General features: G+C 38.3%; 1 protein-coding gene across 1 annotated transcript; it reads right to left on the reverse strand.

The window, feature by feature from the left end:
- Positions 1 to 9331: 9331 nt before the first annotated feature.
- PWWP3B (PWWP domain containing 3B) lies at positions 9332 to 14293 on the reverse strand. Its single transcript, XM_017889242.1, has 2 exons — positions 14109 to 14293; positions 9332 to 13057 (listed from the first exon to the last, which is right to left on the reverse strand). The coding sequence occupies exon 2, from the start codon at positions 12842 to 12844 to the stop codon at positions 10763 to 10765; it is 2082 nt and encodes a 693-aa protein (XP_017744731.1). The 5' UTR covers positions 12845 to 13057; positions 14109 to 14293; the 3' UTR covers positions 9332 to 10762.
- Between the last annotated feature and the right edge of the window lie 2709 nt (positions 14294 to 17002).

Genomic DNA, 17002 nt, shown 5'->3' on the forward strand with positions numbered 1-17002 from the left:
AATAAATAAATTCCCCAAATTAATAAAATTATTCTGCTTTTGTGCGAAATTAAGTTAAAACCCCAAAAAAATCTTAAAGTATTACACTGTATCTTTTTTCTATTTACTTTTGGCCAAAAGTTTTCCTGATGCTTGGATGGTGCTGAGCTTGCTTCAGCAGCTACATTCTGAGATGTGTTCTATTGGAATTGGATAGGGCTTTTAAGGTCTCAGAAATCACAGGAATTTTACTTTTTTTCACATGCAAGAAAGAGCAGCACTCAAGAGATTTGACATCTATGCTACTCATTCATTCAGTTCTTTCAACAAATATTTACTGGGTACCTCTTATGTGCCAGGCACTGTTCAAGGCATTATAGATGGAACAGAACAAAGGTAAAAATCTCTATAGTCCTGAAGCTGGTATTCTAGAAAGCTCTTCGTGGGTATGAGTAAAAAAAGGGAAGCAACTTCCAGAGTTTAAGACAATTATCCTATGCCAAATTATGTTCCCAGAACATAGTACATGGTTGTTGCCAAAGACTGTAGCAGCAATTGAATGATATATGATGAAAGGGGGGTACATGGGCAAAATATTGGCTTCATTATTGCCAAGTTGTTTTGATGATAAAACCTAATCAATTCAGTGTGAGATTCAATTCTAGAGTTCCAAAAAATGTTGATTCTGACAGTTTTTGCTAGCATTTGTATTGCCCCTGTGGGCTGATAGATCTTTGCAGTTCCCTACTCCACAATTTCAGTGATTCCAATAATTTTTTTTTTTTTTTTTAGACGGAGTCTCGCTCTGTCACCCAGGTTGGAATGCAGTGGTGTGATCTCGGCTCACTGCAACCTCTGCCTCCCGGGTTCAAACGATTCTCTTGCCTCCCGAGTAGCTGGGACTACAAGTGTGCACCACTACGCCTGACTAATTTTTGTATTTTTAGTAGAGATGAGGTTTCACTGTATTGGTCAGGTTGGTCTTGAACTCCTGACCTCGTGATCCGCCTGCCTCGGCCTCCCAAAGTGCTGGGATTACAGGCGTGACCCACTGTGCCCAGCCTCCATTAAATAATTTTTAAACTTCTACATCACATATTGAAATCAACATTGTAAATGTTTATAATGTATTACAATTTTTATTTGTAATTATCTTGAATGAATGTCTGTCTCTCTATTAAAACATTAACTTACTAAGTGACAGGTAAGTGGGTAATGTCCCATCAAACAGGAAATGCAATATAATTTTTATTAAGGGAGTTTCTGCAAAGTGAAAGGGAAATTATGAAAGAGGTCTCATTTCCCCCATAAATCCAGGAGGATAGACTTCAGCTATAATAGTCATCACTGTGAAAAAAAGAATATGTGTCAATGTCATCACAAATAAATGCAGTTGACTTATTCTACGAAGTAAAAATGCAGGTAGGTCTGGGTTAAGACCTTAGCATTTGTTTTCACATTCAGTTTTTTAAATAAATTAGACTTTCTAACATTTATTCTCACAAAAATCTTTTTTCAAGTTAGGAAAAACAATTCATTTCAGATTTTATCTTTTTAATTGTGTGTATTTAACTATACTAAGATAATTGTCATATTTCCCCAAATGAAGGCTTTTTCTGTGAGCTATTTTCAAAATTCTAGATTCTGGTCCGTATACTCCTTCTAGCAGTTTGGAATGACTTCCTAGTCAACATTTGTATTATTGGAACCAATTCAAACTATTCTACAAATAAGCAAGATGATAAACCTTGCTTGGTTTGGGACAAATGACTATTTGGAGCTAAAAGACTCAAAATAAAGTGTTTGCTTTTTCTACAGTTTATATTAGAATACAGGAACTCTTAAGTCAGCGTGGAGTCATAGATCAAGAGCAGCCAGTTCATGAATACAGTGATGCTAGCTGCCTTCCACATAGGAGTAGATGGCTGTATTAAGAGAATCTCCTTCGGTGTCAGTGAGGAAGACAGCCAAAAAAGGCTGTCTGTTTTAAGAAACAATTCAATTGTTGAATAATGGATATTCCCAAAAATGGAATTTCAGGAAAATGTGGATGAACGATCTTGCTGACGGCTGCCCAAATGATTTATTGCATGCTGAGATTTTATTCACACACACATAGACTGCATACAGATAATGCAACAACTATATATTTTAATTGCAGGTTGTTTTCTTGTAAAAACTGTTGAAATTAGGGATAATATATAAGAAAGTTTCTCTGCCATTGTTTTAAATTTTCAGGAATTTTCTTAAAAAGAAAATCTAACAATTTATATCAATGAGGTAAAAAATTCAATTAATATTTCTGAAAAAAAGCATTGAAATTTTTAAATTATTGTTGCTTAATATCTGACACTAGTGCTTTTAATGTAAAAAACATGAATTCCATATTAAAATATCAAGTGTATTTCAATGAAATATTATAAAATAAAATGGTATTTTCTTTAAAATATTTGAGGACTTGGTCCATTTCATTTAAATTATTAAATTTGTGTGGATAATGGTGTTGATAATATTTTATTATTCTTAACAACCATAGGGTTAGTAGTGATGGCTCCTGTTTTATTTCTGTTATTGATAATTTGTGACTTTTCTTTCTCTCTCCCCTTTTTTTGGTTACCCTGGCTAATGTCTTATCAAATATATTAATCTTTTCAAAGAAACACTTTTAGGTTTTACTAATTTATTCTATTTTTTCCTGTTTTTAGTTTTGTGGATTTCTGCCCTAATGATTATTTTCCTTCTTCTGCTTATTTTAGATTTAATCTACTCTACTTTCTCTAGATTCCTAAGGTAAAAAGTTAGGTTACTGATTTTAGTAGCGGGAATGGGGTGGAAATGTGTATACTTCATCTTATCCAGAAGTGGAAAATTTATTAACTTTTAATAGCTTTCATTTATGAATGTTTAAAATGTTTATTATGTTACTATACAGTGGTACCTATTTATATTTTCTAAAATATATACATCATTGTTGTTTTTCATCATTGCCTAAGTGTCCATAAAACAGAGCCTGGTACAAGAGTTTGCATGCAAATAGTTTATTTGGCAAGTGGTTTTAGTAAGTCAGAGTGAGAAAAATTAGTGGCAAAATAAGGAAAGAAGAAAATTCAAACAAGGATGTGCTATTAAATTAGACATCACTACAGGTAGGTCATGCTTGATCTTATGGGATAGAAGTTGATATCCACTTTTGTTAGGATGAATAACTACTATGGGTGCAGTGCATTCAACATGGATCCAAGTAGCTGGATGGTGTCTTTGAAGGAAGGTATAGAATTGAGGGCAGAGCATCAGATGTTGCTCTTGCAAAGATATACATTGAGCAGTGGTAGTAGCTTGATCACCTTTGACAAGAGCGAACCAATGCTGTTGAGCTCATGCTTAGGCTTAATCCCTGCCACCAAGACAATTCATGGATTTATGTGCCAGAAATAAGATAACTGAGGAAAGAAGTTGTTTGACATTCATGGCATGAGTCATTAGATCCACTTGGTTGTTGAGTGCCTTCTCTACAGTCAGGTCTCTTGCATGGCCATTAATATTGAGTCACAGAGATACATATGATTTGTTTCCATTCCCGTAATTCCATCTATGTGCCTCTAATCCAGATTTTCTTTTTTTTCAGTTTCCAGCCCTTCTCATTCCAAGACTCAGACACACCAGCCAAGTTGTTCTCCACAGTCCAGGAAACAACTTCAAGCCACTAGTCCCTTTGTAAAGTGAAGTAGTAGGTGTACTGTTCACAGCTTTGCCAACTAAGAGTTTCTCCTTCGACACTAATCTTTAGGGCTACTCCAACTGAAGCTAAAGTGTAGGAGCAGTACATTTACAGCTATCTGTAGTGCTGACATCTGTGCATTCAGCTTGACATTTTCCTCTTCCATCAGTTGGTCATAGATAACCTCCTAACCCATGATCATAGAAGTGTTTTGAGAGGGGGCATTGTTGCAACAATGGTCAATGTCATGATGGTTTTGTGTAATCTGCTGATTTATTGATACCTTCTCATGCTGGATCTCATATATGGCATTTCCATCATGGGGTGGATTGCTGTTTACCCTGTCAGACCTTATCACTTGGTGAATCTAAATGTACAACTTTTGATGGGCAGCTCATGTCATATTGTCACTTGCTATCTCTTGATTAGGCACTCTATTTCTATTATGCCTTAATAGCATATGAGGGTATGTTTTTAAATGGCAAGTAGTTTACAGGAGATATGGGTTTTCTTCAGAACTTCAGAATTCTGTGTTATAGCACCTGTATAATGGCTAGATACTTCATCCTTAACCACCATAGATACCTTAAGCATTATCAATTATGCTGAGTCATATGGCTTGAGTAGCAGGGCAATTGAGATGGTCTCGATCTCCTGACCTTGTGATCGCCTGTTTCAGCCTCCTAAAGTCACATCTTTTATTTTTGTATGAAAGAAGTTGTACAGCCAGCTGTCTGTACATCTAGCCCTGGAATACTACTATCTATAAGGCATTGTCACAGCGTCTGACATTTCTGTCAGTCAAGGTAGCCAGACTCCACTCTGACCTTGCTTTCCATTATGGTAATGATACCTACCATGCCCCTGAGGTTTTATGCTGTCACCTGGGCCCTACCATCCATTTTAGAATCTTATAATCTCCATTGCAGCATAGTTTACTTCAACCATGGTTTGCAGAGGAGAGCCAACATCAAGCTTCTAAAAAATGTCAGTGTTCCTCCTCATCAACACATTCCTTATCGGAATATCTTCTCTGCCCTCTTAGGGAAAGTAGTTCAGAGATAGGTCCTCTTGTCTCACTCAATAAGTCACTTCTAATACTGCCACTTCATTTCACCTTCTCACCAATTCCTCAGTACTCTGGCAAGAAAGTTTGAGTGGGCTGTCATGGTTAAGGCTTAAAGATGACACCCTAGCAGCGTATTAGGCCAGCTCCAAGTCAGTGAACTCTGAATCACAGGTGTGTGATCATATGTCAATAAGTTCTCCCCTATGATTGCATATTCTGCTCCCTTTCCTTGCTAGTTTTACAATCTCAAAATCCGTTCTAACATATATTATCCTAGTTGATGCTAATGCATATTAGCCAGTTCCTGTATTTCCTTCTAAATATAGGGTATTTTCCACCTGTTTAGAGATTGTATTTTGCTCCTTGTGCTGTGTAACACGTTACTTCTGTCATGGGTTGGAAGCAATTAAAAATGTCAGTGCTGGATATTAACACAAGCTATTTCTTTTGAGGTAGGTGTCTTAGATGAAGTTATTGGCTTGTCTCCAGGAACAGGGAGGCTGCTCTCCAATAGCATGGGTTTAAGGGGGCTGCTTCTGCTAGGCTGTGGGTTGAGGGGATTGATTCTTACACTCGGCTATTACCAGATTCATGGTTTTATTCTTTCCTTATCAGGATATCTCTATTTCTATGTATCTATGTATCTATGTATCTATGTATCTATGTATGTATGTATCTATCTATCTATCTATCTATCTATCTATCTCTCTATCTGCCTGTCTATCTATCATCTATCTATCGATAGATCTATCTAAATCTATAAGCATTATGTATGTGGTGTTCTTGCAGCTCTGTAGTCCTGGGCCAGATTAGAAGCTGGGCCTGATATTCATCAGTCTGCCTTATGACTAGAAAAGATGAGGGTTTCCTTAACTCAGTGGGTTAGGGTGGATAAGAAGTCAGGCTCTCCAATCAGACACACAAACCTACATTAGAGATCCAGCTTAGGGCAATCTTACAGTTGCCTTAACAGCTACTCAGGCTGGAAGGGATCTGAGTCCACAGTGTGTTGGAAGCCAAATTCATCCATTTTCACATCTCAAATGCCATTCAGTGATTCATTCAAAGAGGAGAATGGATGCATGTTTGAGGCATTCCTCCCTTAACTTCAATATGCCCCAAGATAAAGGACATCTTAAGAGGGATCAGGTGTCCAGTCTTTACCACAAACAAAACAGACACTTGGGAACTCACAAATATGAGGAAACTTGGGCTCTGGTTTTCAAGTACAGGCAGTCTGTGCACAAAGTTAATCAATATTTCTCACTATGATGATGTAGTGCATCCTACTCATCTTAGAAATTAGATTTTCATCTGAATCACAGAAGTAATATTTCCTTTCTATGGCACCTGAAATCTACCCTTGGAGCGGAGCTTTAGCCACATATCACTTGCTCTCCTGACTCACAATGCTATGAATGAATGAATGAATGAGGTAATAACACAAATATTAGAACCAGGAGACAGAGATAGCTCCACTGAGAGAACTAAAGGTGGATATTATATTGAAATCAGAGGGACACAACATTATTGATATGGTTTGGCTGTGTCCCCACCCAAATCTCATTTTTAATTCCCATGTGTTGTGGGAGGGACCCAGTGGGAGATAACTGAATCATGGGGGGAAGTCTTTTCCATGTTGTTCTTGTGCTAGTGCAGTCTCATGAGATCTGATCATTTTATAAAGAGGAACTCCCCCGCACGAGTTCTCTCTTTGCCTGATGCCATCCATGTAAGATGTGACTTGCTCCTCTTTGCCTTCTGCCATGATTGTGAGGTCCCCCACAGCCATGTGGAATGGGAAGTCCATTAAATCTCTTTCTTTTGTAAATTGCCCAGTCTCTGGGATGTCTTTATCAGCAGTGTGAAAATAGACTAATACAGTAAATTGGCACCAGGAGAGTGGGGTGTGCTGTAGATACCTGAAAATGTGGAAGCAACTTTGGAACTGGGTAACAGGCAGATGTTGGAACAGTTTGGGGGGCTCATAAGAAGACAGGAAAAGGTGGAAAAATTTGAAACTCCCTAGACTTGTTGAGTGGTTTTGACCAAAATGATGATAAAGATGTGAACAATGAAATTCAGGCTGTGGTCTCAGATGGAGATGAGAAACTTGTTTGGAAATGGAGCAAAGGTGACTCTTGTTGTGTTTTAGCAAAGAGACAGGTGGCAATTTGCTCCAGGCCCAGAGATTTGTGGAACCTCGAACTTGAGAGGGATGCTTTAGGGTATCTGGTGGAAGAAATTTCTAACCAGCAAAGCATTCAAGAGGTGACTTGGGTGCTATTGAAGGCATTCAGTTTTATAAGGGAAGCAAAGCATAAAATTTCATAAAATTCGCAGCCAGACAATGTGATAGAAAAAAAAATTCCATTTTCTGAGGAGAAATCCAAACCCGCTGCAGAAATTTGCATAAGTAACGAGGAGCAGAATGTTAATCCCCAAGACAATGGGGACAATGTCTCCAGGACATGTCAGAGGTCTTCACAGCAGCCCCTCCCATCACGGGCTCAAAGGCTTAGGAGAAAAAAGTGGTTTCAGGGGCCAGGCCCGGGATCTCCATGCTGTGTGCAGCCCAGTATCCCTGTGCAGTGTGCAGTGCTGGTGCCCTGTGTGCCAACCACTCCAGCTATTGCTGAAAGGGGTCAATGTAGCACTCGGGCCATGGCTTCAGAAGGTGCAAACCTCAAGTCTTGGCAGCTTCCATGTGGTGTTGAGCCTGCCAGTGCACAGAAGTCAAGAATTGGGGTTTGGGACCCATTGCCTAGGTTTCAGAGGATGTATGGAAATGCCTGGATGCCCAGGCAGAAGTTTGCTGCAGGTGTGGGGCTCTCATGGAGAACTTCTGCTAGGACAGTGCAGAAGGGAAATGTGGGGTTGGAGCCCCAACACAGAGTCCCTACTGGGGCACCACCTAGTGGAGCTGTGAGAAGAGGGCCACCGTACTCCAGACCCCAGAATGGTAGATCCACCAACAGCTTGCACCATGCACCTGGAAAAGCCGCAGACACTCAATGCCAGCCCATAAAAACAGCCAGGAGGGAGGTTATACCCTGCAAAGCTGCAAGAGTGAAGCTGCCCAAGACCATGGGAACAAACCTCTTGCATCAGCATGACCTGGATATGAGGCATGGAGTCAGAGGAGATCATTTTGAGACTTAGGATTTGACTGCCCTGCTGGATTTCAGACTTGCATGGGGCTCATAGCCCCTTTGTTTTGGCCAAATTCTCCCATTTGGGATGGCTNGTACTCCAGACCCCAGAATGGTAGATCCACCAACAGCTTGCACCATGCACCTGGAAAAGCCGCAGACACTCAATGCCAGCCCATAAAACAGCCAGGAGGGAGGTTATACCCTGCAAAGCTGCAAGAGTGAAGCTGCCCAAGACCATGGGAACAAACCTCTTGCATCAGCATGACCTGGATATGAGGCATGGAGTCAGAGGAGATCATTTTGAGACTTAGGATTTGACTGCCCTGCTGGATTTCAGACTTGCATGGGGCTCATAGCCCCTTTGTTTTGGCCAAATTCTCCCATTTGGGATGGCTGTATTTACTCAATGCCTATACCCGCATTGTATCTAGGAAGTAACTAACTTGCTTTTGATTTTACAGGCTCATACACAGAAGGAACTTGCTTTGTTTCAGATGAGACATTGGACTGTGGACTTCTGAGTTAATGCTGAAATGAGTTAAGACTTTGGAGGACTGTTGGGAAGGCATGATTGGTTTTGCAATGTGAGGACATGAGATTTGGGATGGGCCAGGGGTGGAATGATATGGATTGGCTTTGTCCCAACACAAATCTCATCTTGAATTCCCATGTTTTATGGGAGGGACCCAATGGGAAATAATTGAATCATGGGGGGATGTCTTTCCCATGCTGTTCTCATGATAGTGAATAAGTCTCATGAATTCTGATTGTTTTATAAAGAGGAACTCCCCTGCATGAATTCTCTCTCTCTTTGCCTGCTGCCATCCATGTAAGATGTGATTTGCTCCTCCTTGCCTTCTGCCATGATTGTGAGGCCCCCACCCAGCCATGTGCAACTATAAGTCCATTAAACCTCTTTCTTTTGTAAAATGCCCAGTCTCTGGTGTATCTTTATCAGCAGTGTGAAAATGGACTAATACAATTATAGAGCAAATAAAGTGTGTTTTATCCAGGGTATAAAATCCACATACAGTGTGATGATGGTTTGTTGTAAATTACTTCTTAGGGCAATGAGGAAGGTATGTGGAATGATAGAGGCTGTATGTCTAAGAAGTCTTGGTCTTTTATAGTCAGGGTCCAGAGAGGTTTTGTGGGACATGCAGCTTATAAAATTCAGTAGGCTTTCTATTAAAGTAATACAAAAATCAACATGAAAGGGAATACTTATTTAGAATGACAACTTATAGCGAGTGTTAAAATGATGGCAACTACAAGAACCAAAAATTCCAAACAAATCATATATATACATTTTGTGTGTGTGTGTGTGTGTGTGTGTGTGTGTGTTAAATTTGGAGAAACACCACTTATGTAGCTGCACAGTTTCAAGTAGGATGATGTAAAAATCCAAGGTGAATAATATAATAGTTTTATTGTAAATCAAAACATCAAACTTTTGCAAACTTTACATAAACGCGTAGCCATGTGAATGTATAACAAGAGCCCAAGGGCGACCATTGTCTAACACGTAAAAATGCAGACAGTTTCATGTTAAGCCCTTAGAATTTCCTTTCACAGCAAGTTTTTAAAATAAACTAACTTTTCTAACATTATTTCTCACAAAAATATATTTCAAGTTAGAATAAACAACTCATTGGCTTCAGACTTTCAATTGTGTATATTTAACCATACTCAGATAATTGTCATATGTAGCCAAATGGAGGCTTTTTCTGTGACCTATTTCCAAATTCTCAGATTCTGGTCCATCTACTCCTTCAAGCAGTTTGGAATGACTTGCCAGTTGGCATTTATATCATTGAAACTATTCTACAAATAAGCCATTTTGATAAAGCTTGTTTGGTTTGAGACAACTACGTATTTGGAGATAGAAGACTCAGAACAAAGTGCTTGCCTTTTCTACAGTTTATATCAAACGAGATGGGCACTTAAGCAGTCAGCCTGGATTCATATGTCTAGAGTGGCCAGGCTGTAAATACAATAAGTCTAGCTGCCTTCCACATGTGGTCAGACAGCTATATTAAGAAGACCCAATCACTGTTAGTTATGAAGATAGCCAGGAGCTTGACTGATTTAAGGAACTATTCAGCCATTGAAGGACAGACATTCCCAAAAATGGAATTTCAGGGAAGTGTAGAATGAACAATTCTGTTAAAAGCAGCCAAAATTATTTTCTGCATGCCAAGATGTTATTCACACACATAAATACTATATGCAAATAATCTTCATTTTTGAATTACAAGTTGTTTTATTGCAAAAGCAAGTATAGTTATAATATATAGCAAAGCAAATCTATCTTTGGTTCTATACATCAGATTGTTTTTTGCAAAAATAAATAGGCATAGCAAGAAAAATAATTCAACTATGTGAGGGAAAACTTAATATTTTATAAAAATTAAGCAAGGAATATAGAAATGATGTATCTTTTAGGCTTTTTTCCAATCATCTTGGTTAATATCTAACACCAGTGCAATTTTAACTTTAAAATAATTGTGCACAATATATTTAACAATACAGCATATATTCAAAAGTGTCATAAAACAAAATGGTACTTTCCCTTATAAATCATTTAGGAATTATGCTTTCTAAAAATGTACGGGAAAGTAGAACTGCTGAAATATGTTGACAAAATTAACTTTGAAGAAGCGCAAGAAAAGGAAACAAAGATGTAATTATAACCACAGATCCTAGATATCTCAAAAAAGAAGTGAACACATTATCCATTCTCCTATTTGCAGAAAATATGTATTAGAGAGAATTCTTCAGAGATTTTTTTCAACTAGTATCTATGAGAGCTCCCTGTCATGGTTTCAACTTTCAGCACATTTAGTGAGCTTCATTTGTTGGTGGTTTTCGTCTCTTTTCATATATTATTTTTGCATCAAATAATTCTCTTTCCCTGTAGCCTAGACATGGTCCTTTTAGATACTTTGCTTCAGCTGCCTCATAATCTAACCCATCAACAGCAGAAATTGAACAAATAATTGCTTCTGGCAGAAGAACTTCTAGGATAAATTTAATTTTGTCATCTTTTATCCAAGTTGGTATTATTTGATCTATTTGATTGTAGACTTCTTGTAAATATTTCACCACTTCATCCAACTGATCTTCATCCTCAAAGTATGTTTCAATACACGGTGTGAACCTATTTGCATTCAAAAATGATTTCAGCCATCTGGATCCTTTAGTGCCATTTACAATGGCCAGAAGATGGTTCTCTGCTCCCTTCGCATTCACAATAAAGTCCACCAGGTTCTTGTTGGCTCGGTCCCGAGCAGCCTTCATCCGGTCAGGGAGAATTTTTTGGAAGGACATTTTCTTGGTCTGGGAAGTCACAGCCATCGGTTCCCTGGCATCTTCATTATGCAGCTTTGGAAATTTGTTCCTGAAAGTATCCTGTTTTATTTCTTTCCTAACTGGGTAACTAATATCAGCAGCATAATATTCAAGCAAAGAGCCTGTGAAAGAACCACAACCTATTCTAACTCTGTAGTCACAAATTAGTGAGATGCACCAGTCAATACTCTCACTATAATCCTCCCTGGCTTTGTCCACTAGCATTTGTTTCTCTTTACAATCAAATTTCTTTAATCTTCTAAAATTGACTCTAATGCCCTTCTTTTCAGAATTCATGTTTGCCTCAACAAAAAGCACACTTGCTTTCCTCTCTTTTCGTCTGATACTTTTTATCACTGCTGGCCAAAATGGATATTTCTGATATTTAAACCAGACTATCATTCCTGTTTCAAATGGACGTGTCTCATAATGTAAAATGAAGCGTGGAAGTTCTTCGTCTTCCTCATCATCATCTAATAGAGAAAGATTAATGCGACTTGGAAGCAATGACTTGTCAGAGGCTTGACCGTCTTCCTCAAGTTCTTCAAAATCCAGTCTCTGAAAATTTCTTTCACTATTCATAAGACGTGAATAATCCCAGACAGGGTTAGAGGCACTAAATGAAACCTGGCATTCCCTTGAACAACTCCCAGGGTATGCTGCAGCCCCCATCTCTGATTCCATGGAAGGTTGATTCTGACTGGTATCTAAGCATGGATTTGAGGGACCCTCTCCAGGATCCTCAATATTCTCTGAGAAAGCAGAGCATTCAGAGGGAACAGCCAGGGTCTCTGGGCATGTGTCCTGGCTCTCTTCTTTCAAAGTTTTGGGCATAGTGAGGATATCTGATGACAAGGGTGGAGCAAACTTTTCATCTTTAACACATGCACTTTCCTCTTTGACTGCAGAATGCACAGACATAACTGCTGAGATATCAATCTTATTCTTGTTCTCTTTTTCATCATTATCTTCTGAAAGTGAATGGAAAGTCTCGCACCAGCTAGAGTTTTGTAATGACTTTGTTTCCACTTCACTTGGAATAGTATCGGCCATTGTGTGCACTTGTGATTTATCATCATACAGGGAATCATCACTCTCTGAAGATGCTAACAAGCATGCTGAGTTTTCACTTTCCTGAAGACATTCTGGTAAGTCGGCTTCATCCTTCCGGTATTTTTTATGAGGGGGCAAATCGGACTGTTTCTGTGGTACATTTTGAGACAGCATAGTGATCTCCTCTTCATCTGAAGTGCTTGCTTGACTCAAATTTGTTCTCTCATTCAGAATATCCAGTGCCACTTTTAGTGATCTTCCATAGGCAGTTTCCTCTGTAGGCGGAGCACTGTCCTCTGACTGTAGTCCTAATGAGGCAGCAATGGCTTCAATTTGAGATTTATTTAGGATTTCTGTTTCTGTGCTGTCCATTTTAATTTTTTCATCTAGTGAGAGTATTTGAACTTCTAGAGAAAATCCCTTTTTCCTCTTACTGTTTGATGAAGTTTCAGATCTGGACAAAACTTTTGCTGGCCATAACTGGTCTTTCCAGTGGCATAGGACATACTCAGACTCCATTTTGTTTTATATTTGTGTGCCAAGGGTTATTACCAAAGTTGATGTGGCTGTCTTTGTAATTGCTAATGCAAGTTCTACACAAAAAAATACTCTTAACAAAGCCTCTTTCGTCTTATGACTACAAAGGGTTTGCAGTTTGTGTGGCCTGTTCTCCACCTCAATTTTCCAAGGAAGCTTGAAAACGTTGTTTGAATGGGACAACACCGGAAGATACTGAAATAGGGAAAAGGAAAAGAAGAAAAGTATCAGCAAATACAATTATTTTGCCAAAACAGGAGGTGAGTAATTACAAATGGAGAGTAGATAGAAGAACAATGCTCAATGGGGCATGAGACAGAGGAGGCAGCATAATATAAGATTGCAGGGGCAGGGGTGGACAAAAACCAGAAAAGTTGTTTTATAATACCTCAAATTCAAGAACTTGCCCTCATTATTGAACATGCTTACTAAGGAGGGAATGTATGTACATGGAAGGAGAGGTGAGAGAGCTTGTGATGGGATGTCAGGAACTCTATTTATGTAAGTACATACTTTGCTACTTTTGTGTCCCTAATGTCATACCTATAGCAGTGGGTCTCCAAACTTAACATGTGTCAGAATCATCTGGAGGACTTATATTTCTAGGCCCCATCATGAGAGTTTTATTCAGAAGGTTTGGCTTGTGCTCAAAAGTTTGTATTTCTAAAAAGTTCTTAAGTGCTTCTAATGCTACATGTTTAAAAATAACTCTTTGAGGAGCAGTGTTCTAGTTGAAAACACAGCTTTACGTTTTTTAAGCTGCAAGTGCTCCACTGTTCACCCAGAACAGGCAGACAAAGACAACAGGGTCTGTATCTCCTGGACCCAGACAAAAATACAATGACTCCTCTAAAAGCATAATTTTAGAAGGCAGAGAGTCAGAATTACTGCTATGACAACTTGTTGGATAGGATCATTACAAAGGATTGGAGAGTCAGGCCATTGGCCTGAACCTCAGGAAGACACCTGAATAGCCTCTTGCATGATTTCTTCATAACGGTTTAAAAAGTGAGATTCTTCTCCAAACTAGAAGTTACAACTTTTAATTATAAAGTGTCATGGCTGCAGAACAGGGAGCAAAATGAATTGTACCCCAAATTATCAACCTAATATGATTCTAACAGGAAATATGACTTTTAATTTAAAATGCTAGGATGGCTGTAGAGCAGGAGGCAAAATACATTATTCTCCAAGTTCTCAACATGTTTCTACCGTGAAATGTTTTGTGAAATTGGAAGAGTCTTACCCACTGTCACGTGGATCCTAGTGGGTCTGGTCCTGTGGTTAATTGTCTTGATTCTCACTCCAACTGCTTGTCCAGAAGGGCCTTTACCAGACTCAGCACTTCTGTGGTTGTACTGTCTTCCCGGGGCTTGGCTGGAATCACATGCAGATTGCCCAGGTCATGTGCATCTCTGATATTAACCTATGCTGTTTAAAAGGAAGGCAGGGAATAAAACCAACGAAATGGGAAAGGTGTCAAGAATTTTCCCTGCCTAAACTCTAACAGGCATGTCATTCTAAAACATAGGAATGAGGAAAAATTTCATCTGTGATGTAGATGCCGTGTTTATTTTCCTTCTGATTTTTATAATTTGAAATGCTCTCTGGGATAAATTTCTGCTATTTAGTTTATGTTGAAATCATCTCTGAAGAAAAGTATGGTGGAGTGGAGCTAGACAAAAAAGAAGTAACAATTGTCTTGTGTACACTATGAGTCAGCATGTAGATTTTGTTTGAATATACACATCAGTTATCATGTGGAAGTTTTCTTCTTTACACATACAGTTTTTTTTTTTTCCCCCAGTGGAATTGCAATTACATGCTGTCTCATAGTTTACTAACACAAAATAGATTCATTGCTTTGTTTGTCTACTTCATAACAATGGTTGGCTGGAGAAAATTTAGAAAATCTGTCAAGTGCCCTTTTATGATGACAACCAGAACTACTCATGAGTTGAAGGGAACTTCACTCACTATCAGATGTAGTTTCCATCCTTATTCCATAAGGACTACATCCAGTTAGCCAGGAGTCTTCTCAGGCTTCTAGAATTTTCTATGTTAAATTTGAAAGATTTTTGTGTGGGATTCTAACCAGATCATAATGTCTTCAACTACAGTGTTTCTGATTATGCAAACATTCAGAAGTTTATTAAAAATTGAGAAGATGCAGAAAGATATATGCAAAATAAAGTACAACCCTACACAAATAACCGCTAGGAATATTTTCTATATGTATTTCTAGAACATTTTTACATATAAAGATAAATGTATCTCATTTGAAAATTTGAAACCAGCCTCAGATCCCACTCAAGAGCATAGCTTGAACATCTTTCACCTCAAGATTTTCCACATAATTTGATATAAATTACTTTAAATGAGGGTTTCCCCAAGCCTGTAGCATTTTATCTCAATATTTCCCTGAAGATGTAACAAATCCCAAATAAATATATATAAATAATTTTAAAGAGTAGAAAATGGTAAAGCCATCCCTGTCTCTACAACCATACAAGTAATCCTGTTAAAACTTTCATAGATATGTTTTTCCTGATTTGGTTGTAGTAACATACATAGGTATACTAACATACATATTTTTTCTTAAGTGAGAACATATAGTATGTGCTATTATATAATTTTTTTCACCTTATACTGTTTCTCAGACATTTGCCAAATGCATAGTATTTCATTGTATATATGTACCATGCCATATATTTTGAAAACTGTGTATAGAAATAAACCAAATCCTCTGTTTCTCACTCTTAAACTTAGATGATACAGAAAAATGGCTCTTCCTGACCACGCTGGTATCTGTGATCTGAAAGAATAAACTGCAGGGAGGACACATGCAGGACTGTAGTTGACACGGCAACTACACTACTCACTTGATCAGGTCCAGGAAAATTTCCACTATTGGCAGAAGATGGGGGGATATGGGAGCATGTCTTTGTGTGTCTATGTGTGTTTATGTACTTGAAACAAAACGGGTATGCTGTTTCAGCTTCATTTTCTTTCATGATTATAAAATAATCACTGAGTAATCTACTCTAAAGATGCTGAAATAGGTTAAAAAATAATATTAAGATGGTGACCTGGTCACACAGAAATGCTGTTAACATGAGATTATTTTCTTCCAGATTTTAAAAATCACATATATACATGCATATATTATGTGAAAGTATCTTCACTCAGCTACATATTTGATCCCTTTTCCATGCTCATGAACATGTGACACATACAGTCTTTTTATGTATCAATCAACTTATAGGTGTATTTCCCCCCATGTTGTCAAATACTTCTAAGTTATTTTTCTGTGCAAATTAATAAATTCCTAAACATTCAAACAATAACGGAGTGTCTAACAATATAAACAGGGAATGCCAACTCAATAAATTAGCAGGAACAGTCATGCTGCACTGAAGCCTTAATTTAGAGGCTGTAATCTGATCACCCCTTCTCCCACTGTGGACTTGTAAAGCATTGGAAGATACAAAAATTCCAGAGGATTAACTCCTTCAAAATGCCAGCAATTCTCAAAACCACACACCTTTCCCACCACTGCAAGACTGCCACTCCTATTTTTCTCATCTTTACTCTAAGATCCTGAGAAGTCACTAGAAAATAAGTAGCTTTAAGATAGCCATTACCTTGAAGCTTCTTGTCAGCTGCAGCCTGGTGAAATGCAGCTCCTCCCCCAAGACTGGCCAGGCACAGCTCCTTTCCTAGAGGCTCAGAGAAGGGTCCGCCCCTGGCTCTATGAAGAACAGAAAGCCCCTCCCTGAATCAGGGGAGGGGAATTGCCAAGAGAAACCGCTGAAGTGTTGAACTGCAGGAATGTTCCTTTTAAAAAACTTTTGAGTGAAATGTCAACAAGTGTGCTTAATTTCTATTCAAACCCTTAGGGTGTGTGATTTCTTGAAGAAAAGAGGCAGCAAATCACTTTATCATATAATCAAAACCCAGGTACTAATATTCCTTACATATTTTTTTCTTGCCATCTCTGGCATCTTAACCCCATAGGTGAATTTTAAATCCAGCTGGTCAAGCTCCATTAAAATAGACTGCTAAGGATATTGATTTGGATTACACAAAAACTGTACATTCTTTGAGGGAGACTTTATCTCTTTATAATTCTTTTTTTTT

The sequence above is a fragment of the Rhinopithecus bieti genome, unplaced genomic scaffold (assembly GCF_001698545.2).
Source record: "Rhinopithecus bieti isolate Rb0 unplaced genomic scaffold, ASM169854v2 scaffold_19469, whole genome shotgun sequence".
NCBI lineage: Eukaryota > Metazoa > Chordata > Mammalia > Primates > Cercopithecidae > Rhinopithecus > Rhinopithecus bieti.